Source organism: Notothenia rossii, assembly GCF_949606895.1.
Source record: "Notothenia rossii genome assembly, chromosome: 4".
Classification (NCBI taxonomy): Eukaryota; Metazoa; Chordata; class Actinopteri; order Perciformes; family Nototheniidae; genus Notothenia; species Notothenia rossii.
In genome coordinates, this window is record NC_136902.1 from 15,436,541 (window position 1) to 15,458,646 (window position 22,106).

Sequence of the window (22,106 nt, forward strand, 5' to 3'; positions counted from 1 at the left end):
CTGTGCAGCAAATCAAAGTGATACATCAGAATCACATTGATCTGCATTCAATGGAGTGGTTGTGTACTTTAATCAATATCCTGGTCAGGTTATGCATTTGCGTTCTCTGTCAAATCAACGGTACAGTTTGTCGTTAAAACAATTGTGTATTCCCATCACAGTTTAGATGGTCGTTCTTACCTGAGCTGTTCCTTGGGCCTCCTGAAAGAGCACATTTGCGATCCCTTTCATACTGGTATTGATAAAGAAGTACCCTGAACCTTCTCGCAGTGCCAGGTTCGCCTGAAAAACAGTTCATGCATTGTGAGGGCTTCAAATAGTAATACAGCTCAAAATGATGATTACATATTGCGGTCATTTATTTCTGACAGGCATCTGGCCTTGCATAAGACATTAAAGAGGACCTCTGACCACACTCCCACTATAAAATCCTCTTACACAGGTCACTAACTGTTATTTAACCCCCACACCCGCCAAACACCGCTCTTATATCACACAGGATTAGGAGAGAGGGGCCCACTGAGGGGGATAATCTATCACGGTGCCCAGAGCAATCATTATTCACTTTTCAATTCATTCAGTTGTGACCGAAGGTGATGCAATTTAAAGTTTTTTTCTGCTCAATAAAAGAGTCAAAAACATATCAATAATGGCAACAAAAAAAAAAAATCAATTGAAAATTACTTTCAGTAAACAAGCCATGAAAAACATTTTGTAAGTACGTGTTCACCATTGCTAAGACATGACCCTGTGACATGTGTGTGAGTGTGTGTGTGTGTGTATCCGTCTCTTACCCGCACATCTGGATGGTTGTATATGGTAACCATCTCAGGAGAGACCGTCACATCCTCCACCAATAGCAGCTCCAGAGTGGCTGAGACTGGGGTCAAAGGGTCATACTGTTTAGAAAGAGAAGAGACGAAACCAAGTTAGTGTTGCTTACAACTTAAATATTATACAAACATCCAATACAGCAAGGTGGGTTTAAAATAGAAAAAAAGTTAGCTAAAGGGAAGTTTATTGGAAATCAAGCATCACTGATAAAAGTCAGACCTGCACTCTGACTCCAAACGACACGTTTAATCAAATAAATAACATTTCTATCACAGTTGGATCGAGTCAAAAACACCTGATATTGATCTGAGTTTGAGCTAAATGCTTACTGATCAAGAGTACGGATATAGGGATATTTTGGATAGAAGTTGAGCTGCTTTGGTTAGAGAGAAAGAAAGTGCAAAACTTTTGGACATATTTTAGTGGTTGAGTCACTTACTGGACTGGGAACTTTGGCTGCTGTGAGATGGAAGTCCTGGTAACCCAGAGCTGTCACAGTGATGGCAGCGGTGCCTGTTTGGTGATGTACAAGCACTGTCTGTCGTCCTGCAACAGAAAACAACAAACAAAACGTCATTAAACAAACAATCCAAACTCTTTTGTCTAAACTAATCTATAAAAACAGAGAGAGGAAACAAAAGTAAAAAATGTACTCCCACTAATAGGTGAATGGATAATTCCCTGTCTGCCTCCGCCGTCTTAGAATTTAATTCTGCAAGAGCCTTCCCTCCGAACTTTGCCTCATTACTTTTCCAAATGTCTCAACAAAAGACTTACATTTAGCCGATAACCCACTCTTTCGGAAAAACACAACAAGAAAAAACAAGTCAAGTCACAAGTCTTTACCGTGGAGTTTCATCTGTTTGTTGCCGTCTTCAAACGGCTGCAGTTCCATGGGCAGAGTGGGCTCGATGCTGGCCAGCGACACAATGCTCGATTCCCACAGTATGCTCAGAGAGCTGAAGTTGTCAAACTTTCTTCCTTGTTCATCAAAAGCAGCCAAGTCCAAAATGGGATTACGGTAATTTGAAACAGGTACCTGGAAAAAGGAAGTGTTGAATGAATTATGAACAAACAATTAAAATCAGTCAGCCAAAGATGCTTCCTTTTATGTTTACATGAGCCTAAAATGTGTTCATATTATTATTTTTATTATTATTATATTATTTGAAGGTTTTTGTAAGATTAAGCATGTACAGCCATGGAAAGAAGTAAATAATCAATGTACACAAAGACCAGGTTTAAAAAGTAAATGTACGCAGCTAAACACATCAGGTGAGGCTTGTTGGCGACATACACACCACTTGTTTGTTCTGCTGCAGCAGCGGGCAGGTCAGGTCCAGCTGTGGGCTGCTGTACACAGGGAGAAGGGTGAGGCGAGACGGGGGGGCGCACACAAACTTCACCACTGCCGGCTCCACAGCGGGAAAAGGATTGGTCACACTGGCCTTGTTCCCCACCATTACCTCCAGCACCTGAAGAATGACATAATAACTGAAGCCGATGGCCACATGCTACAGTGCGCTGCTGTTTCTATAACTATTGAGAGCCATTACAGTCATACAGAAAGGACGTCAGGTAGATAATGCAAGGTGGGATTTCAAGAAATTGTATTTACAGTCAGGGTACAAGAAATAAAAAGGGGTGAAATTGAACCATACAATTCTTAAATTTGGCTTCATGCATATTAAATAGAGACCTTATGAGTTCCCACCTGTTCTCCCAGGGCCTGGCAGGTTGCTCTGACCCAGTGCTGGTTATAGTTGTGAGATGAGGGGCTGGTCAGGGTTAGGCTCACAGTGGCATCGTCCTCAGCTATAAGGTTGCAGAAGAACTTCGAGGGCTCTAAAACCCAAGGCCTGGGCCCGCCCTCGAACAACATGTCTTTAGAAGATCCCAGAGTCACCACGGCGACAGATACAGGGTCAATCGCCTGCCAAACAACAGTCATGTATTATGCAAAGTTACAGCAGGACACTTCATAAGAAATGCTTTCAGAAATGTCAAACTAATGGAGAACCAACATGTAGTGACGCAAGAAGTACGTGTGCAGATTATCATGGAAGGAGAATTTTAAAACCAAAGAAAGGTTCCTTGATTAAAAAAAGGTTTTTGTGCATCCGCTTGGCTATTCTAGTGTTAAGAGGATCTTAACTTTGCTGGCTGGGAAATGTGAAAGCTAAAATCCGCAGCATTTCACAGAAAAGAAATTGGGTCAAACTTTAGCTGCCAGGGCAAAAGAAATGAAGACACATCACAAAAACGTCTGCAATATTTTTGAAGAATACCACTCACTTCCATAATAAAAAATACATGACCTGTAGTGCATCAAAGAGCATGTTACTCTTCTGATAACCCGAACATAAGGAGACCACAGCAGTATATCTGTGGCTCAGGAGGTCACACTGTCAAATGAGGTACTCTTCCACATTTAAAGTCATTTTGACTCCTGTGCAGCACTAGAGCCTAGGCCTAGAAAACAAATCAGTGTTACATAATTAAAATTCATAGAGTAACACCCAGGAGGAGAAATCTTTAACACTCGCTGATCATCGCTTTTCTGCCTTGATTATAGGGAGAGACTGTGTGCCTGAACGTGTATGAATGTGCACGACTTTCCTTCAAGGACGAAAGTTAATTGCTGAGATGAAAAGAATAAAAAGCAAATCACAACAAAGACTTCGGGCAGAGACGCCTCATCATGGCATTCAATAAGAAAAAGGGTGAAGAACGCCATTAAACAAACAAGTAAATACAACCCAGAAGAAAAGTAACTCTAGATGCCTTGAGAATATCCATTAAGAGGGCAAAATGAAATGACTTCTATGAGTAGCATAAAGCCTTTGGACTCACTCTGAGAGAAAGATAAGCAGCAATAGTGATCTTGGCGCTGAGATGGACGTTGCCGTGGGTGTAGCTCACGGTGAGCACGGTGTACCCGGGGGCCAGGGCCTTGGCCGTCACCCCACTGCAGCGCTCCTGGCCTGGAGCCATCCTCCCTGGGTTGAAGAAGCCAAGAAGAGTAAGAGAGAGAATTCAATATGATGACAAAGAACAAATAACCACAACAGTTCACCCAGGTGTCCTCATGTATCTTCCTTTCTTAAACCGCACTGGAGTACAGAAAGATCCTGTTATTTGTCCCAGCCCACTCCTCTGATTAATAATACAAGATTTCAAAATGAAAAACGGTAGCTCTTGCTAACAGAGATCTTAAAGAGATAAATGTTTTAATGAAGATTCTGAAAGCCATAAAAAAAGTGTAAATCCTTCAGAGAGAGTTGGAGAGGATTCAGACCTATACGCTCGCTACCGGTATTATGCATTTGGTTTCATTAAGCTGGGCAACTATTAAGTGTCTATGGATAGTTACATACATTTTTAATATATCTATTCTTCCGACTGCAGTTAAGGACAAAATCGATTAAAGTCCATGTAATGTCCAAAATAAATGTTATTCTGTGTTAATAAATCGCTTCATCACTTTCCACTGTTTCATTTGACATATCAACATCAATGATTCTTTCCATAAATACCCCCCAAATAACATGAAATGTGTGCCACTTTCCCGTGTTATTCCGCTCCGGTAGCAAAAAGCTTGCCAGCCATTAACCAAGCTGTGTGACGTCACACGTGGCAAACACCAGCCTCGTCTGGATTGTTTGTTTTGTATCCTTCCGCTATTTTCGCTCAACATTTGTGTAACCGGACCTCGCTAAACTTTTTTTATCTAACAATTCATGATGGGGAAGCGATGTGTAGTTGTGAGCTGTGAATGTTTCCTGATTGCTATAAACATTGATCATGGGTGCTGGAAGATTGTGCACAAAACTCGGGTCAGAATTAAGTTACTACAGGTGTTATGCCAGCTTGAGCTAAATGTCACCAGAGTACAGTGAACTTGCCTAGTGACTGAAATATATAAATGTTGAAGTGAAATAAGTAAGGCCAAAAATGAATTACGTCTGAATATCTTTATTATTTTTACCACTTTTAATTATTTGTGGGCTCGCACATATACCAAAATAGACTAATGTACACTGCAATAAAGATCAAATGTTACAAGTGAAAAATTAACAAAAGAACCCTTTTTTATTTATCAAACAGTAAATTAATACAATCTTACAAATTTGTGATTTGGAAAATGTTGATATATTTACATGTTTCTTTGGAAAAATAATATTGTAAATGATGTACTTTGTAAATGATTTACATCATGCGAAACCATTTTAACCAGTTCAGCTGCATGACTTATGTCAAATTACAGATTTGGCCATTGAAATCCCTGATAGCGGCCTCCCGGTTCAGGGTAAGTCTTCCGTATCTCGGTTACAGCACATGCAGGCAGCGGGACTCTGATTTTTGGGCCGAGTACACCCCAGCACCAACGTACAAACTGTCGATAAGCTGTATATCGATACTTCCTAATGAAAAAAAAGTATACAGATTATAAATATATTTGGAGAAAAATAAAATGTTATGTAGTACTATTATGTAGCAATGGTTACAAATTGGCTTATAACATGATATTTGTATTTTACTTGTACAAAATAAATATGAGGTTATACATGACTGCTTGACAGAATCATAGACCTCTTATATATTTCCTCACATGTGTAGTTGTTTCTTTTCTCAAGCATACATTGAACTTGCATACACAGAAAAAATAAAAGCCAAGCTGTTTTTGACTGCTTGAAAGAGTTTAATGGTATCTTTAAAAGTGTACCATATCTGTAGCGACTAAAAGTATTATATGAAAGCAAAGCTAATAGGCAGTTGGGTCAATCAATATTTACTTACTGGTGTAGTGGGCCATCAACTGCTCTGTGTTGTTGTTTGTATTGAAGATACGCTATTTTCAGTGTCCAAACACTGAGACAGCCTTCTCTAAAGCCTGGGTGGCTAATAATGCACCTTGGTTTCTCGTCGGTGTCTTCTATCTGGCAGAGTCCTGCACGGGTCTGATTTTCAAGACCCGCTCCCGCCCCGCACCCGTGACGTGCAGTACCGAACCCGCCCCGCTACCCGCACATATTGCCAATTAGTTCCGCAACCCGACCCGACCCGCCGGCACATGATCCGCAACCCGACCCGAACCCGCATATATATATAAGCAGTGACAACGTGCAATTATTAACACACGCAGTTGCATATTTGGCTCAAAAAGCCTGGGATGTTGTTTATTTTCTCCATCTAGGTTGACACCAAAAGCCTCCCAGACGTTGGATTTCGCTCTTGAGGAAGAGTTATTGAAAATGCTGTATTCTCCGCTAGAGAGCTTCACCTCAGCCATTCAGAATGTGGTGCGCTCAGCAGCAGATCGATGCACTGCAGAGGTTATGAATATACTCGGTACCGCGGAGGAGAGGTCTGAGGATTTAAACATTAAACTAAATTATTATTGTTTAAATATATTTATTATGCAACACCCGCAACCGGACCCGCATCATCTTTGTTTTACCCAGAAGCGAACCCGGAAAAAAGCGTTTGAAAAAATACCACCCGCAAATCACCTTTTTTGCGGGTCACCCGTCGGGTACCCGCGGATACCCGACCCGATGCAGGACTCTGCTATCTGGTCAGTAGGTTGCAAACTGTCTATTTGTTCCATCACCTGCCAGATCTCTCTGCAGCATACACATTCATCTGCAGTGGGCATGCTTTCACAGCATTGACATGTACACCTGAATATTGTACATAACATTAAAAAACAAAACAATATCTGCCGGACGTGTGAGGAACAGATGACAAATTAAGATCGACATTTAGTGCAGGTCAAATTAAATAAAACAGAATTTACCATTCAGTATTGCCGACTCGAGTCTCGCCGGCTGCGGAATCCGCTTCTCTTTCACAAGTTTCTGCCTCGTTGTTCGATTGCTGGGCAGGAGGCTCGTACTTATAAGGCAAGATGCCTTGAAGTGAAAGGCTAGCCGGTTCACTCTCTACTTCTGTAACTGAATCCAGATAACCCACCGAATCTGAGCTTGAATGATCGCTGTCGCTGACTGAAGTTATCGCGTTGCTTGCCATTTGGACTGATTTGATCAAATGGCAATGTTTGCCACGTGTGACGTCACCGCTCGTTCGGGAGTGATCGGGGGCGTACTCGGCAAACTTCGGAACCAACATCGGTTTTTAACGTCTATGTCATTTAATTATGACGAAACTTTAAACATTTTTATTTATTTTTATTCTGGTGATATCTAAACTACATGTTAAAAAACACCTGTGTTAGATGCATTACATGGCCTTTAAAAAGTTACCAGCACTTGCTGCTTGCATGGGAATTTGTATGGAGAGTTAAACAATAACAGTCAGTGATGCAAACACAGGTATGGTGAAAAAAGAGAGAACTATTCGAAGCAGAAAGAAACAGCGTAATATACCATCTGACAAAGGCCTGCGCTATAATGCTTCAATGAACTGTTCTTTATAATATACTCAGATCAATAGAGACAGAGATGTTAAGTTATAAATCAAGGGTTTTTATTATTATTCACAGCAGGGGTGGGGAACCTTTTTCCTTTACATTTTTACAACATCCTCCGAGGGCCGTACAAATGATTGAACTCAACCTCTGCTTAAAAAAAAACTAAAATCACAGCTCATTCATTTTGCCTTTCTTTCATTCTGTGCAAAGAACAACCAGATATCTTACCATGACTCGCGCATGCATGTGCACGGTGTGGCATGACCACCAAAACAGAAATATATGGACACAAGATGTGTGCAAATTTATTTAGTATCCTATCCATGTGAACATGATTTAAGTAGGGGGTGGACCTTGTAGAAGTTGTCGATACTTCTTAATACATGCATGTGTGTATGTACAAGGAATACACAATGCATAGGCAAGTGGTGGCTTTATTTATGACCACAGCATGAACAGTGAACATGTACGTTGCATGCCGACTAACAACTGAATGCCTATTATCTTAACACGTCACCGGGTGGCGCACCATCTACGGCGGCCTGCAAAGGACAAACTTAATCATATGAGAATGATCTACAGACCTAACCTCCTCTAGGAGGGTCCGGGGGCATGCTCCCCCGGGAAGATTTTTTTTTAAATATTGAAGTTAAAAGCATCAATCTTGTGCACTTTGAGAGCAACATGAAGAGATCTATGGATACATCTTTCAACACCCATTTGAAACAGAACTGGAAGCAGATTTTTCTTTTTGGATATTTTACAAGTCACTCCCCTTTCAAACTCTATTCTTGTTATTTTTAACAACTTTTTTGTTACAGTCATATAGTATTTTATACCTGTTTTTCATTGAGTTTCTAATGTCTCATTAATAACTATAATGATCATATCAAGGTGTGCCTTAACCTCACTGAGCTGAGGTTATTTGAGCCTCTCAGGAGAGAGCTCTCTTCCACCTGGTTGGAGAAAAGCTCTTTAAATTCGTTAGCATAGCTAGCTAACCAGATGCTAATAACAACAGATCGCCACTGGGCTTACAACTAAAGACAGCCACGCAAACACTGCGGCATGTGTACGGCTCCTTATGGGTACTGCAATATTTGAAGAGCTGGAGCGGCGTTCCGGTGCTCTCCGTCTGCACTCTAGTTTAGACTCCTTTCAGACGAGACATAACCACGTTACGCTCGTGTTGTGTTCAAGGAACCTGTCTTTGGCCAGGAAAAACCGGCACTCGTTCGTTTAATTATTTTGCGATCTAGATTTCTTCTTCTTTTTTGAAGTGAGAAGTTGTCCGTCCGTCCGTCCGACTGACTGACTGACGGACGGACCCCCCCCCCCCCCCAAAAACGAAAACGAAAACTCTTCGGTTCTCCACGAATTACACAAGTCACCCAAATCGGCGTTAAAAAAGCGGGAGGCGCCGAAAAGCGACTAATTTGCATCACTGAACAGTAATTAATTATATATTGTATCAGTTATCACTGAAACAACCACAGAGAAAACAAAGGGTGCCCCCCCTACTGTACACCACCACTGGACCAAACAAAGCTCTATATCAGTAAGTAGATGACACGTTTTAATTCAAATGAAGTCAACGACCTAATTAACCTCCTTGTACAGTATACAGTAAGCCTCAAGCACATGCATGTTCAATCCAGTATTGCTAAATAAACAACACACACAAAACATGCCTGCCTCTGGTTTAATTGGCAATTCACTAGCTAAGAGTCAATATCAGTCATAACTTGAATTGATTAGCACTAAACTGCACTAAAGAGAGTCATTAATAAGTGAATCCCATGATTGAGCATCCCTTGGTAGGGGCCTTAACCAAATGTTATTCTACCATGTTCATTCATGAATTAACCCACTATGTGTCCCGGTCAGATGAGCAGGACTCACCGCTTAGTAGTTGGAAGATGCCGTTGTTCTCCTCCTCGACCTGCAGGTCAAAGTGGGAGCAGTCACTCAACATGACGCGCTCCTTCTCCACCTCCCCCAACAGGCCGAAAATCCTGAGAGGGAGGTCCAGGACCGAGCCCACCTTGGCCTCCACGGGGCAGGGGGCGAAGTCCATGGCAACAGGCTCAACAACATACACCTGAGAGGAAACAGGATTATAAAACAATGTAAAGACGCTGGGAAGATAATAAAATCACAACATGTTGGATTAAATCTGGGCAACAACAACAACAACAACAACAACATGGAGTCTCAAACAAATGTAAATGGTGTAATGTGCAATTGAGTTTTCTGAAAATTAGACATCATGGACTATAACATTGGAAATGATCTGTAATTAGGACTATCATTTGGGCCATAACGTTACTAAATAGCAGTTTGTTGTTTAACAATCTGCCAGCTTACCTTCATCTGTCCGAAGTGTAGTTGGTTTCGTAGATCATGAGCGTAAACGACACTGACGCCGATGTCACTGACTGTTGTCATCACGCCTTTCACCGTCACTGTGGCCACAGCTGTGTTGGACGAAGACCAGCTGAAATTCCCACTCCCTCCTGTCGCCTGTCAGAGGGAAAGGGAGTCATCACATGCCCTCTGAATGACACCTCTTTAGCGGTAAAAGCACCCATAAGTGTTAATGTAAAGTGTGAATTAGAGTCAAAGCTAGAAAGCCATACAGAAAGTGTCATATGAGTGACACGTTAATTACCTTTATTGTGTACTGATAAGTTCCGACCCTGGGCTGCCATGGAAATGTCAAAATACTGGGACTAAGAACTATGGGGTTATAGATTTCTACATCCTGTTCATTGTGCACTGGGTTGGCGAGTGGGTGGACTACTCCATTCTGAAAAAAGAACAGAGGCCACATGAAACGATCAGGCTCGCTCTATTGAAGTGAAAGAAAGGAGCAGAAGGGTAATGCAAAAAATGATTCTCCTCTTGAAGTACAGACTGAAATGGTAGAAAGTTCACTCACTTCATCAACAACAACTGTAAGAGTAGCATCAATGAGAGAGAGGCCTTCTTTGAGCGCTTTGACACGATGATAGGATCCATTCAGAGAAGACTCCAGGAGTTCAAAGTACTCCAAGGGGAAAGCAGTGCTAATGCGGACATTCTGCAAAAATCAAAAACACACACAGATTGTTTAACTGCTACATTCGTATGACTCTAGAGAACTCTATAGATCAATCAATCAACAACTTTATTAATCCCGCAAGGGGCAATTGCTTATGAGCAGCAGCTTATGTCATGTACACAGGCAGGAACATACAGGAAGAAAACACAGATACACCCGGGAGAACAGATGTGGATAATTCCAATTTACACTATAAATAGTTTATAGTATCACAATAATAAATAAACAAATAAATAATCAAGTTAAAAGCCTTTTAAAAATTTAAAAATTTGAGTGCAGAAGGGATGAATGATTTTGAAAAGTGATTAGTCTTTAGAGCAGGTAGAGCATATCTTGGCCCTGATGGCAGAAGAAGAAATTCATGTGAAAGAACGTGACCTGGAGAGTTCAGAATGCTCTCTGCTTTCCGCAGAATCTGTTGGTTCAGAAGGAGTTTAAGTCTCTCTGTTTCACGCCGATGATCTTAGAGCAGGTTCTAACAATCCTGTTCAGGCTGTTCCTGTCTTTCAGTCAGGGGTGTCAAACACAAGGCCCGGGGGCCAAATCCGGCCTTCGACTTCATTTTATGTGGCCCCGCAAGAGCTTGCAAAGAATATAATATGTTTATTATTATGTGTATTGCGGCAGTAATATTCCAAACAAAGTGCCGCGAGCGACTTAACAAGAGAAAAACATTGTGGACGCGCAAAATCTCATTCTTTCCACCAGTATGCGTTTGACCTTTTATTTCCAAAGCAAACATTCAATAGTCCATATCCATATGCGTATATTCTTTTATGCGTGCGGTCAACAAAAAATGTCCTTCTCCAGCTCACTCCCCCTCCATCTATCATAAAGTGCGCAGGTAGAAGCAACCGGATATAACCGCAAACGTCACCACACAAATCCAATGACACGCCCACCACCTATAGTGACTTAAAAACATGTACCGTAACAAACACGGAAAAATACTTCATATGTGGCTCCTACAATATGGTTACATGTCTCTTTACAGAAGCACGTCGTCTATAAACTACATGTCCCACAATGCATCTCATTTTGTGACATGCACACTGAAGAGACTTGCAATTATTTGCCCTAGACATTTGCTTTTCAGACGTAGTTAATTATGAAATTATTACACTATCCAATAATATTCCAATGCAGAGGCAATAACGTAATATAATACATTATTTTATGTATATGTATTTAAATATAGTCTTAAAGTTTTGCACTGGCTTTTAATACTAGTTAACATTTTGATATTTGTATGTGTTTTTATATGTTTCTAGTTATTGTGCTTTTTATCTTGTTTTTAATTATTCTTTTATTATTTTATATTTGTTCCCTGTACAGCACTTTGGTCAACTGAGGTTGTAGTAACAATGATACGTGAAAGATTTACTGGCTACACGGTCAAAGAACACTTTCTGATTTTCACCTGTAATGTCATATTATCTAGTAGCAATACATACAGCATTCACAAACAGAAAAGAAAAACATTAAAAAAGTGTAACAGTGGTTTTACTGAAGCATACTTACATCAGAGAGGTAGATCTTATAGCCAGATTTATCAAAGACTTCGATGACAATATCATATACTCTGCCTGCTTCCAGAACCCAGCTGTCTCCTGGCTGAATTTTAAACCCTGAGCAAATCAAACAGAGAAATAAAGATCAGCAACATCTTTCAAAACAATTTCACTTTGAAATCATTCTTAGACTGTTCATGTTTTTAAACAGTAAGAGAGAGAAACAGACCTAGGTATCCTGGTTCAACCACATACAGAGTGCTGTTGGGTAGGCGAGACACTCCTTGCATTCGAAGGCCTGAGGATAGCTATTAAGGAAATGTCACTCATAGACAATGGCAAATAACTTCTTTCAATATGCATTATCCTACTCCAATTAGTACTACTCCACTGGTAACAGATAAACAAGTTTCATTGTTAAAACAACTTTATCGCTGTAGGTAAGACAAGTTCCCAGTTTATTAGCAGAAGATGTCAAAGCAAAAATCATGACATTAAAGCATCATAATATCGGCTACAGAGTGCAGGAAGGATACTTTTGTGATCCAGCACCACGTTGATGTATCCAAGTTGAATTGCTGTAACGGTGGAAGTGCTTTGATCCAGACTGGCCACAGAGACGTCTGGGTTTCCATTAGTGCCGATCACACTGTTCTGGACGTGCAGTTCATACTGATCACAGGGCATGGAGAGCTCTGGAGGAACACAAACACGCATTAGTTTAAAAGCTGGCTCCTCTGTACGAGAAACTGAAAAAACGTGCCCAGCTTCTTCACTCATCTGGTGACAGGGAGTGAAATCAATGACTCAACTCCATTTTTGTGTCATATTTAAATGAAACAGAATCAGATCAGAACAGTAGGTTAAGTTATAGTAAAATATGGATTTGACTCATCACTGAACAGACCTGTCATCGTGCCCTGTCTTATCTTCAGGACTTTGTATCGGATGGAAGTTCCCGCCAGTAGGTAGACATCGTGTGCAGGGCTCAGCAGGATGTTCTCTAGAATCAGCAGCTTCACCTCCGCAGCGCCCACATCCTGTGGCACAGTTACCATAGTTACAGTAAAACACAACATTAGCTTCCCGCCTTAACAAACCAGAACAAACTGGCTGCAGTGGTTCAATTAAATCATATACATCTGTTGGTTATGTTTGGAATATTTTATTACTGAAATTAACTTCTTTGTTGGGCAACAGCTTCATGATTGTATAACTCAGATAGAGGCATAGCATGATAACAAGAAATGTGGGCGACAATTATTTAACAAAACAGAAAACCAGCTTAACTGTCACTACTGCTGTATCATTATATACCAAGGCAGGGAGGGTCTCGTTACTAGAGTGCAATCTTTTTCTATGTTTAGACTAGGGCTGCAACAAACGACTACTTTGATAATCGATTAATCTATCGACATATGAAACGATTAATCGACTATTCAGACTATTATGCCTTGCATAATTTCTCAAACGTTTTTATTTAGCCGTCAACTTTTAGATTTAGCTTGAGGTTGTTTAGGCATGTGGAAACTAACAATGAAGATAATAAAGTTGAATACTTGATTCAAAAATACATATATTATTAAATTAACTAAACAAAATTAACATTGCTTTTTATTTAATTAAATAAATAATATTCCACATCAAAAGAAACAACAATATTTTAACAAATCGTATTAAATAATGTGTTAACAGAACTGTAAACAGAATAGCTGAAACTTTAACAAAATAAACAACTCAGTTACCTCTAATCATTAATCCATGTTTGTTTAATTTTGTGAACTGCGTGTGTTGCTGCTAGCATACATAACACACCCGACGTGGAAAAGTTACTCGTGGATGGGGCTACAGAGCTACTGAAAGACAGTCGAACCCGGTGCATTCCTTCGTCTGAATGTGGAGCACTTTTGCTAAATGTTTAGACAAATTGCTCGTGTTACCGCCCTTACATGCTAAACACTATTGGCAACGAGCATTGTCCACCTCGAGACGGGTAACTTTTAACCACACCTTGGAGCGCTTCTCTCCGCCATCCCCGCCATGTGTTGCTGCATGTAGCAGCCAGGTGTGTGTGTGTGTGTGTGTGTGTGTGTGTGTGTGTGTGTGTGTGTGTGTGTGTGTGTGTGTGTGTGTGTGTGTGTGTGTGTGTGTGTGTGTGTGTGTGTGTGTGTGTTGCTGCATGTAGCAGCCGCGTGTGTGTGTAAACTGCCCCGCCCCCTCGCACACAGACGGGGGAGAGAGATCTCGTCTCGATTGGAAAGGTCGAAAGTACATCATAGACGCATTTGTTTTCTTTTTGCATATTAGAAACGAGTTGGCGACACTAAGAATGTGATATAATGTTTATGTAGCAATAATACATGACATATATTTTTTAAATGTCTCCAGTACCGATAAAAAGACCGATAACGTTGGAGTTTAACGGAGCGTAAAACACACGTGATGACGTCACCAACGAATCGATGACTGAATTAGTTGGCAACTAATTTTGTCATCGATTTTAATCGACTAAGTCGATTAGTTGTTGCACCCCTAGTTTAGACGTGTGCATCTTAGGAGATAAGCTATCACACAAAAGGCAGAACTAACTAGAACTTTTTGTACTCTTCTAAGACCTTCTATAACTGCCAATAAATAGATCCTTTGCACCTCTTAACAGCTTACCTTGTACAATGGCTCTTGTATTTTGGCCTTTAGTTTAGCATGTCCCGTTTTCAATCCTGACACCAAGATAATATCGCCCTGTTTCCCGACACGCTCCATTTCAGATATGTAAGCAGGGGGAGTGTAGGTGGACTCTGAGAATTTAAGTACCCTTGAGAAGAGAAAAGAGACATATTAGAAAACTCAGTTTGGTCATTTGCATGTGACCTCAAGAAACATTCAATTTCAGAAGAAGAGGAACCAAGAAGTAAAACATGAACTTGACACTAATTTGATGAAACAACAGGGTCACTATATTGTAGGTTTTACCGTTAGGTTAGGATGTCAATGTAGGTTGATAACTCTGAAAACGGTCTGCTCATTAAAGAGAGAGTGCTGTATTAACACAGGAAAGCCTACCGTAATGAATTGTAAGAGTCAGAGATTCCATTCACATCTACATCCTTCACTAAGGACCAGTCAAACACTAGACCTGCAAGGGTGCTGAAGGTGTTTCCTGCAACACAAACAAGACAAGAATAAGACATTTACATGTCATTTACAAGACATCTAAATACATTGGTATTTGCAATTTAGTAAGAAGCAGAGGATGTCTACACAGACCTTTCAACTTGTGTTATAAGCTTGAAGTCACATTATGCTAAAATGTATAATGTCTACTGAGCACAAATGTCTAAAGGCTCCTGGCAGTCGAATTAACCAAAATCAAACCAATAGGCATTTCATTAAGGAAAACTTGCTGTGCTTTTGCAATCTACTTCATCGGAGGAATATAAAATGCACTCTTAAGCCAAAGCAAACAAAAACAAAGCACCAGGCCCTGGAGATATCATCAGAAAGAATCAGGCTATAGCTACAGCTCATTGAACTAAGTGTGTCTGGCTTAAATGAAACCGGTCGAACAGAACAAACGCAGCCACCTCACAATAGCAGCCTGAGGGGAAAGAAAATGCTGCCTACAGCCAGCTCACTCGTCACTCTGACAGGTCTTTTGTGCTCCAAATAAACAATGTGCTGTGGACTTAAGGATAGGATAATTGAATAACATAACAGTATTGCTGTTAAACATTTTAAAAAGTCTTAAGGTGATATTATTTAAAATCATCCCCATTACGTCATCCTGTGGTGAGCCGGTATGTCACCTTCGGAGTCCAGTGCATGAATTTTGAGTGCCAGTGGCGAGTCCTCGAGATGAAGCTCTCTGGTGGTCGACACGATCTGGATCTCACTGATGATGTCCACAATGGCGTCACAACGCAACACCTGTCCTGTAACTGCAAGGTTGAGGGGACAAAACATTATATACACAGTAAATATGGAACAGGACAATAATATTGCACTTTCACCAAACCAAGAGGAGCCCAGAATGAAATGGCTAAGTGTGTTATTTGAACAGTCATTTTAAAATAGCAGTAGTAATTCTTCTAGAGCAGGGGTCACCAACCTTTTTCAGGATGAGAGCTACTTTAAAAAAAAAAAAAAAGTCGTGAGCTACTTTTGCTCCTCTTTTTTTTGTTTTTTGCAGTGTATATATATTTAGCACATTTTAACATTATTATATGCTGACCTTTAACCTTTGTGTGCTGTTTGGGTCTGTGGGACCCGTTTTCAGTGTATGCAATTTAATTATTTTAACCTGCTTTATTTGGGGGGTGGACCTCACATCCTCTAGGGGGGTCCGGGGGCATACAACCCCGGGAAGATTTTTTTTTAAATGCATCAATCTGGTGCACTTTGAGCACAACATGAATTTATGGATACAGCTCTCAACACTCATTTGAACGGGAACTGTATACTTTTAAATAATCCAAACATCTTTATAAATATGATCACAACCAATAACAAAATCATTGAAACCTGTTTATTCTTATCTAATGTTACCTATAGTTAGCATTCTTTCTTTATGCATATTTTACTAATCACTCCCCTTTTAAACTGTTTTTTTTACTGTCCTATAGTACACATTGGAATGATTTCTTACTTTATCTATATTAAATAGATAACGGTGTGCTCTCCCGTGCTCTCCCAAGCTCTCTCACAGAGGCTGTGTGCTCCTCTGTGGCGATGACGGTTTGTGTTAAAAAAAAAAAAAAAACATATTTGTAAAGTGGGGGGACACAAACGGGATTTTGAAAAGTGGGAGGGGACATGTCCCCCCTGTCCCCAGTGGAAATGACGCTATGCGTGTGTGTGCATCAAGTGCAATAAATATATATGCAAGTTGCAACACACACACAGTAAAACTCTGCCCCTCATGTGCTGTGTAGGCTGGCACGACTAGGCTGTCCAATGGGGCTGATGTGTTGTGTAGATTCTGCCAGAAGGAAAATCACAGTCAAACTCCTTATGAAGTGGTGAGCTGTCACTCCACATTGCTTTTCTTCCCGACTGCAACGCTGGTCCCGCAAATCAAGCAAGAACGTGATTGGTCGATATTCATTGTGGGGGTGGGGGGAGGAGGGATGATAGATAGATATAGAGTTGTAACAAGTAGATAGAGTTCGCTATGATTGAGGTTTCGTTTAAGCATAGGGTCGATTCTTTTAAATTACATTTCCTTTTTTGCTTTGTGTATTTTTTACAATTTGGATTTGCTTGGCGAGCTATTTTTAGAGCATGCCCGGCGGGCGACTCACGTTGCCCCTGCGGGCGACTAAGTGCCCGTGTGCGGGCACCGTGTTGGCTACCCCTGTTCTAGAGGCACAAATCGTATAAATCTACCTCCTGACTAAACATACTTTATCATGTGTATGGAAATAGCAATGGAGGCTGATAGCAACAAAGCATGCTGCACTCTACAGGTATCAATCATGTCAAATGTTGTGGCTTTTAAAAAAGGGCTGCAAAGTGGGCTGTTGCATTAGTGACTATATCAGGTTATGTTTGGGAAAACTTAAAACAGGTGGAGCGAGTTAGGCCACATTAAATCAGTAATTGTAGTCCGAACAGTAAGTCTGACTTTGTTTGGTTTGTTTAGAATCTTCACATGTGTCAAACTCAAGGCCCGGGGGCCAAATCAGGCCCTTGGTGGATTTAATTTCGGCCCGCAAGATAATTTCTAATTACTATTAGATCTGGCCCTCCGGTAAATTGCGCGCACACCTTCACTCAATCCTGAGGATTTCCTCCGCTCAGAGCCTGAGCCCAAACATTGATGACCTTGCACCCGAGATGAGATGCCAAGTATCTGGCTTGAACTAGCATCACAGAGCAGCAAACTGAGTTTCAATGGATGTTTCCTTCTGCACTTTCTTTTTTGAGACAACAGGGCATGTTTGGTTTTCTCTTTGAGGGAAATTGTTTTTTTGAAGCTGTTGTTGGCCTGTGGAAAAATGTAATCATAAGAAATGACTCCGGAAAATTTGCAGATAGAGCCATAAGAAATGAATGCAACTGATTTAATGTTTAATGTTGTTTTTATAGGCAATAATTTAAGCTTAGTTAGTCTCAGGTTTAATATGTGCAATAAGTTAATTTCCATACGTTTTGCAATAAACACTGAACCAGTCCGGCCCTCGACTAGTACCCATTTTTTTTATTTTGGCCCACTGTGTATTTTAGTTTGACTCCCCTGGTTTAGATGTATGCAGTGCAGCCAATGTGTCTGATTTTCCTGATTTCAAAACAAATGTTAACAGCTGCAAGTTATCAATGACTGTCCACCAGTGCAACCTCATGCAACAGATGTCATGAAGCATTACACAATAGCAAAGACAGAATAAGGGGGGAAAAAGTGTTTTGCAACAGACTAACCATTATATTATGAAAGAAAAAAGGACATATTTCATCATACACTATTTTGCTAACGTTGCACCCTTAATACTAGACTCATAACATGTTCCGTGGCTTAACCTACTACTAGCTTTTAGTAACCATTTTAGTAACCATTTTAATAACGTTTATTACATGGCTTAGTTGTATACTCGATTCTGATTGGTCAATTCAGAACATGTGACAGGTTGTTAATACAGTAGAACAGACCGCTGTCAAGGACTATAATGACCGTTGCTAAGGAGGATCAAGAAAAAGAAGGTTATAAGATGGAGCACTGGACGTCAGATAAATGAATAGAAGAAGGCAGACAGGAAGTAAATAGCTTTGCATATTATTTTTTTGAACAATATAGCAACCATGTATTTACCAACATCCTCAGCCAGTATGATGCTGGTCAGTCTGGAGTGCTGGGTGGAGAGAGCCTGGAGGACAGCCTTCCTGGAGCAGCCTCTCCCAATCTCCTCATCCACAGCCTTGATGGAGGCCACCTCTGGTCTGGTGGAAGACCTGGAAGAATAGGACCATAAACCAATCAGGTTATGTACACAGGTGGAGAAGCCATGTAGTTCTTTATTTCTCACAGTAACAATGTTGCACTTGATGATCATCATCATCATAAGGTGGGAAATACATTTGCATCATTAGGGAGGAGTTCCATATTTACTGTAAACATGGATGGCTTAAATATGCAAACGGAAGAAAAGCTAAAAGAGGAAATCAGACATTGATATTCGAGCAGTTTCGCTGTTTTAAGGCCCACACACACTGCGAGGAAGTGACTACAGTGCATACAGGATAGCTAACCATGTGGCCTCACATGCCCCGTGCAATCTGACACTCCTTCACAAAGCATGCCCTCACTCACCATCTGTAGCAACCTTCAGTAGTTTCCAACGTGAAGTTGATTCTTGTGCTTCTGGCAAACGGTAGCAACACTTTGGGAATGTTTAGTTTTGAAGAACCGTTAACTAGGATAACGGTTATTAATAATAACAAAACCGACACGGGTAGTCTTAACGAAATCATTTCCGTTACATTCCGAGATTTACTGGCACGGATCCCAACGGTCGAATGAATGAACACCACGTTTGTGTACTAGCTAAACTTCCGCCGTCACAGTAATGTAGCTAGTGGTGCAGTGGTTTTAAAGTTGTGGCTCTGGGACGGAGGTTTAGAAGAGCTAACATCGCTACTGAAGCTATTTCAAACACACGCCGTATTCCGTTTCAGTTTCAGTGTGTGTCAGTTATTAACAGAAAGCACATGAATATGATCACAGTTACCAGTCCTCTAGTTCAGGATCCTCGCTCTGTTTATCATTGAAGACAGCCTGAAATACGCAGCGACCAGTTTCAAATCCCAGTGTTAAATTAATGTTAACACTATTTTACAATAGCTTAAAATACTACATTAGCAAATACGCGCCATTAGCAATAATTGGACTTTCAGTGTGCATGCCGGGAGTACTGGGTCGACGTCATCGACAATGTGTGCAACATGGAGCATGACGCTCTTTCTTAAAGGTGCAGTGTATGTTTTTATTTCCTGAATTGAGCGAATAGAACATTAATTAATTGAAAAAACTCATGTTGCAAGACATGATTACTAAATAGTCTACAATAGTTCCTGAAAAGGCGCACTTTGTTAACAGCTTGTTGTGTTTGTGGTATCTTATTCAATAAGCAATACTAAACTACAAAAGTTAACATTAAACATGCAAGGCTTTTGCATTCTTAGTGAAACTGTCCCATGGCCGCCCTGTCAGAAGTGTGGATTATAGAATTATACATTATTTAAATAATGTTGTGTGGTATTTTACATAAAGATGGCACAACATGATGGTGTCTTTCATCCCCACATGCTTTCAATAAGCATAGTATCCCCATTTGGCATAATCCGTTCCAGGGATGTAGTGGGGAACAAGCAAATTGACTCCAATTCAGATTGAAGACCATTTAGATACCACATCATATAGGCACACATATACAATTAAAATCCAACCCAAAAGCCCTTAATTGATTCAGAGGTGTGTGTAGTTTTAAGGCTCTTGTAGGGGTGCTTTGTCATATACAATTACTTGTTTATAATATAATGTCCCTCTTATACTATAATTAGTGGTAGACAGAATTTTAAACAACAAAAGCAATCAAATACAACACCATCAAAAACATCCATCGAAATGACCTTTAGGTTAAACACTTCACTTACACGGTGTAAAAAAGATAGGATTCATTGCTTACATTTGCTCGAGTTATAACTTAAAGGTTCAGTCAATCCTTGACACTCAGCCAATAGATCTACCTGTCCATTGACTCCAACCACGTAAGATAAATGACTGCCATTAGGACACAAATTAAACATTAGCCAGCCAAACCAAGCAAGAAATGTCTGCTCTGCATGGTGAGTAATTGTGAAGAGCAGACCATTTAGAAGTTGGCTGACACAAGTAACTGAATCATTTGTGAAAAGTTTGATTGATTTTGTTATTGTCGGTATTTGTATTGTTTAATAATAAACTGTAAACATTTGAACGTTTTGTTACCAGTCATTCTTGCATTGCAATTTTTAAGTAAACCCAGAGTTTGGCTATCTGGGACTTCAGCATTCAGTCAAGAACATGGAGTCTACAAATGTTCACCCCTAGGTGTCACTGACAGCTACCTCACCCAGGCATGGGTGATGACTGCAAAGAGAAAAGGATTATTTATTATAAGATATGGCAAAACATTTTTTTAAATGTCACTAGTGCCCTTCAACAATGCAATATTTACCAAAAAATAAAAGGGCTTAAGAATATTGGCAAATAATTATGAGACATGTGTGACAGTGTAATGCTGTGAAAAACTCTTGTTTGTGTGTGAGATCATTTTTGGATTTCAAATAGTTCCTGAGATAGAATGTGAATGTTAGTTACATAATCTGAGATCAATTGGCTGTATTACTTCTGATCCATTCTTTCATCCGCTTTGAAGTTATTACAGATGTTCTCCTCCTTGTCTGTGCCTCTCATTTTTCTAGACACAGAGAGATGCACAGCTTGATTAGCAAATACACTGTGGTTTTGAAGTGTTTTACATATGCTGCTTCGTGCCAGAGGTGACATATTGTTTGAGTCAGAATACATTAGCAATGAAAGCCCATCACTGGCTAGTGCTGTGTCGCAAACGACTGTCTTTGATGACAACCATATAGTTGCAACTGCTGCAATCTACACGTACTGTTCTGTATCCTCACACTACAAAGGTACCGTTGTGTAGTGACAGCTGTTTCAACTTAGTGTGACTTTTTCGGGCTATTTTGGGTTGAAATAAAACGAGGCATATTTCTTCAGTACAATGATGGCAGTGGAGAGTGAACCCTGAGAAGACATCACAGCTTTCAATTATTTTTGGCAAAGCTGTGTGGGCTTCAGCCCTACATTTAGTTTAATCTTTGTACTCTGCAGGGCATGATGTTAGGCGTCAATGATGTAATGTCTAAGAACATGGAAAACAATACCTTAATGTCACGCTCTGCTTCTCTCGCTCTTCACATGGGCTTGGGTCTAGACGACAAAATGTGCAGTCGGAAAAGTTCTTGTAGTGCTGTTTCTGGACCTTGGATAGATCTTTGTCTGAATTCCTCAGTCCAAATCTGGCAGACTTAACTCAGCAACCTTTAACTATTATCCAATGCAATAAGGGAATCTTAATCTGAAATATATTTAACAGCCACCCACTTTTATATTTGTCAATGATGTTGCAATGTGTACCACACCTGAAACCATCAAAGCCTTTCACCTCTGCTG

At 40.4% G+C, this 22,106-nt stretch overlaps 1 protein-coding gene across 2 annotated transcripts in view; it reads right to left on the reverse strand.

Moving 5' to 3' along the window:
• Positions 1 to 19,792, reverse strand: part of nup210 (nucleoporin 210) — a 33,538-nt gene extending 13,746 nt beyond the window's left edge. For both annotated transcript variants that reach the window (XM_079678836.1, XM_079678835.1), the window contains exons 1-20: positions 19,185 to 19,792; positions 18,687 to 18,826; positions 15,688 to 15,819; positions 14,945 to 15,041; positions 14,546 to 14,696; positions 12,789 to 12,921; positions 12,418 to 12,576; positions 12,111 to 12,179; positions 11,892 to 11,998; positions 10,209 to 10,349; positions 9,939 to 10,076; positions 9,635 to 9,790; positions 9,170 to 9,368; positions 3,688 to 3,833; positions 2,549 to 2,767; positions 2,136 to 2,309; positions 1,681 to 1,873; positions 1,274 to 1,380; positions 795 to 899; positions 181 to 282 (exon numbers count right to left, since the gene is read on the reverse strand). In XM_079678836.1, the coding sequence (XP_079534962.1) occupies positions 181 to 282; positions 795 to 899; positions 1,274 to 1,380; positions 1,681 to 1,873; positions 2,136 to 2,309; positions 2,549 to 2,767; positions 3,688 to 3,833; positions 9,170 to 9,368; positions 9,635 to 9,790; positions 9,939 to 10,076; positions 10,209 to 10,349; positions 11,892 to 11,998; positions 12,111 to 12,179; positions 12,418 to 12,576; positions 12,789 to 12,921; positions 14,546 to 14,696; positions 14,945 to 15,041; positions 15,688 to 15,819; positions 18,687 to 18,826; positions 19,185 to 19,345 (2,829 nt within the window). In that variant the 5' untranslated portion in view covers positions 19,346 to 19,792. The remainder of the gene's footprint in view (positions 1 to 180; positions 283 to 794; positions 900 to 1,273; positions 1,381 to 1,680; positions 1,874 to 2,135; positions 2,310 to 2,548; positions 2,768 to 3,687; positions 3,834 to 9,169; positions 9,369 to 9,634; positions 9,791 to 9,938; positions 10,077 to 10,208; positions 10,350 to 11,891; positions 11,999 to 12,110; positions 12,180 to 12,417; positions 12,577 to 12,788; positions 12,922 to 14,545; positions 14,697 to 14,944; positions 15,042 to 15,687; positions 15,820 to 18,686; positions 18,827 to 19,184) is intronic.
• Positions 19,793 to 22,106: the final 2,314 nt, after the last annotated feature.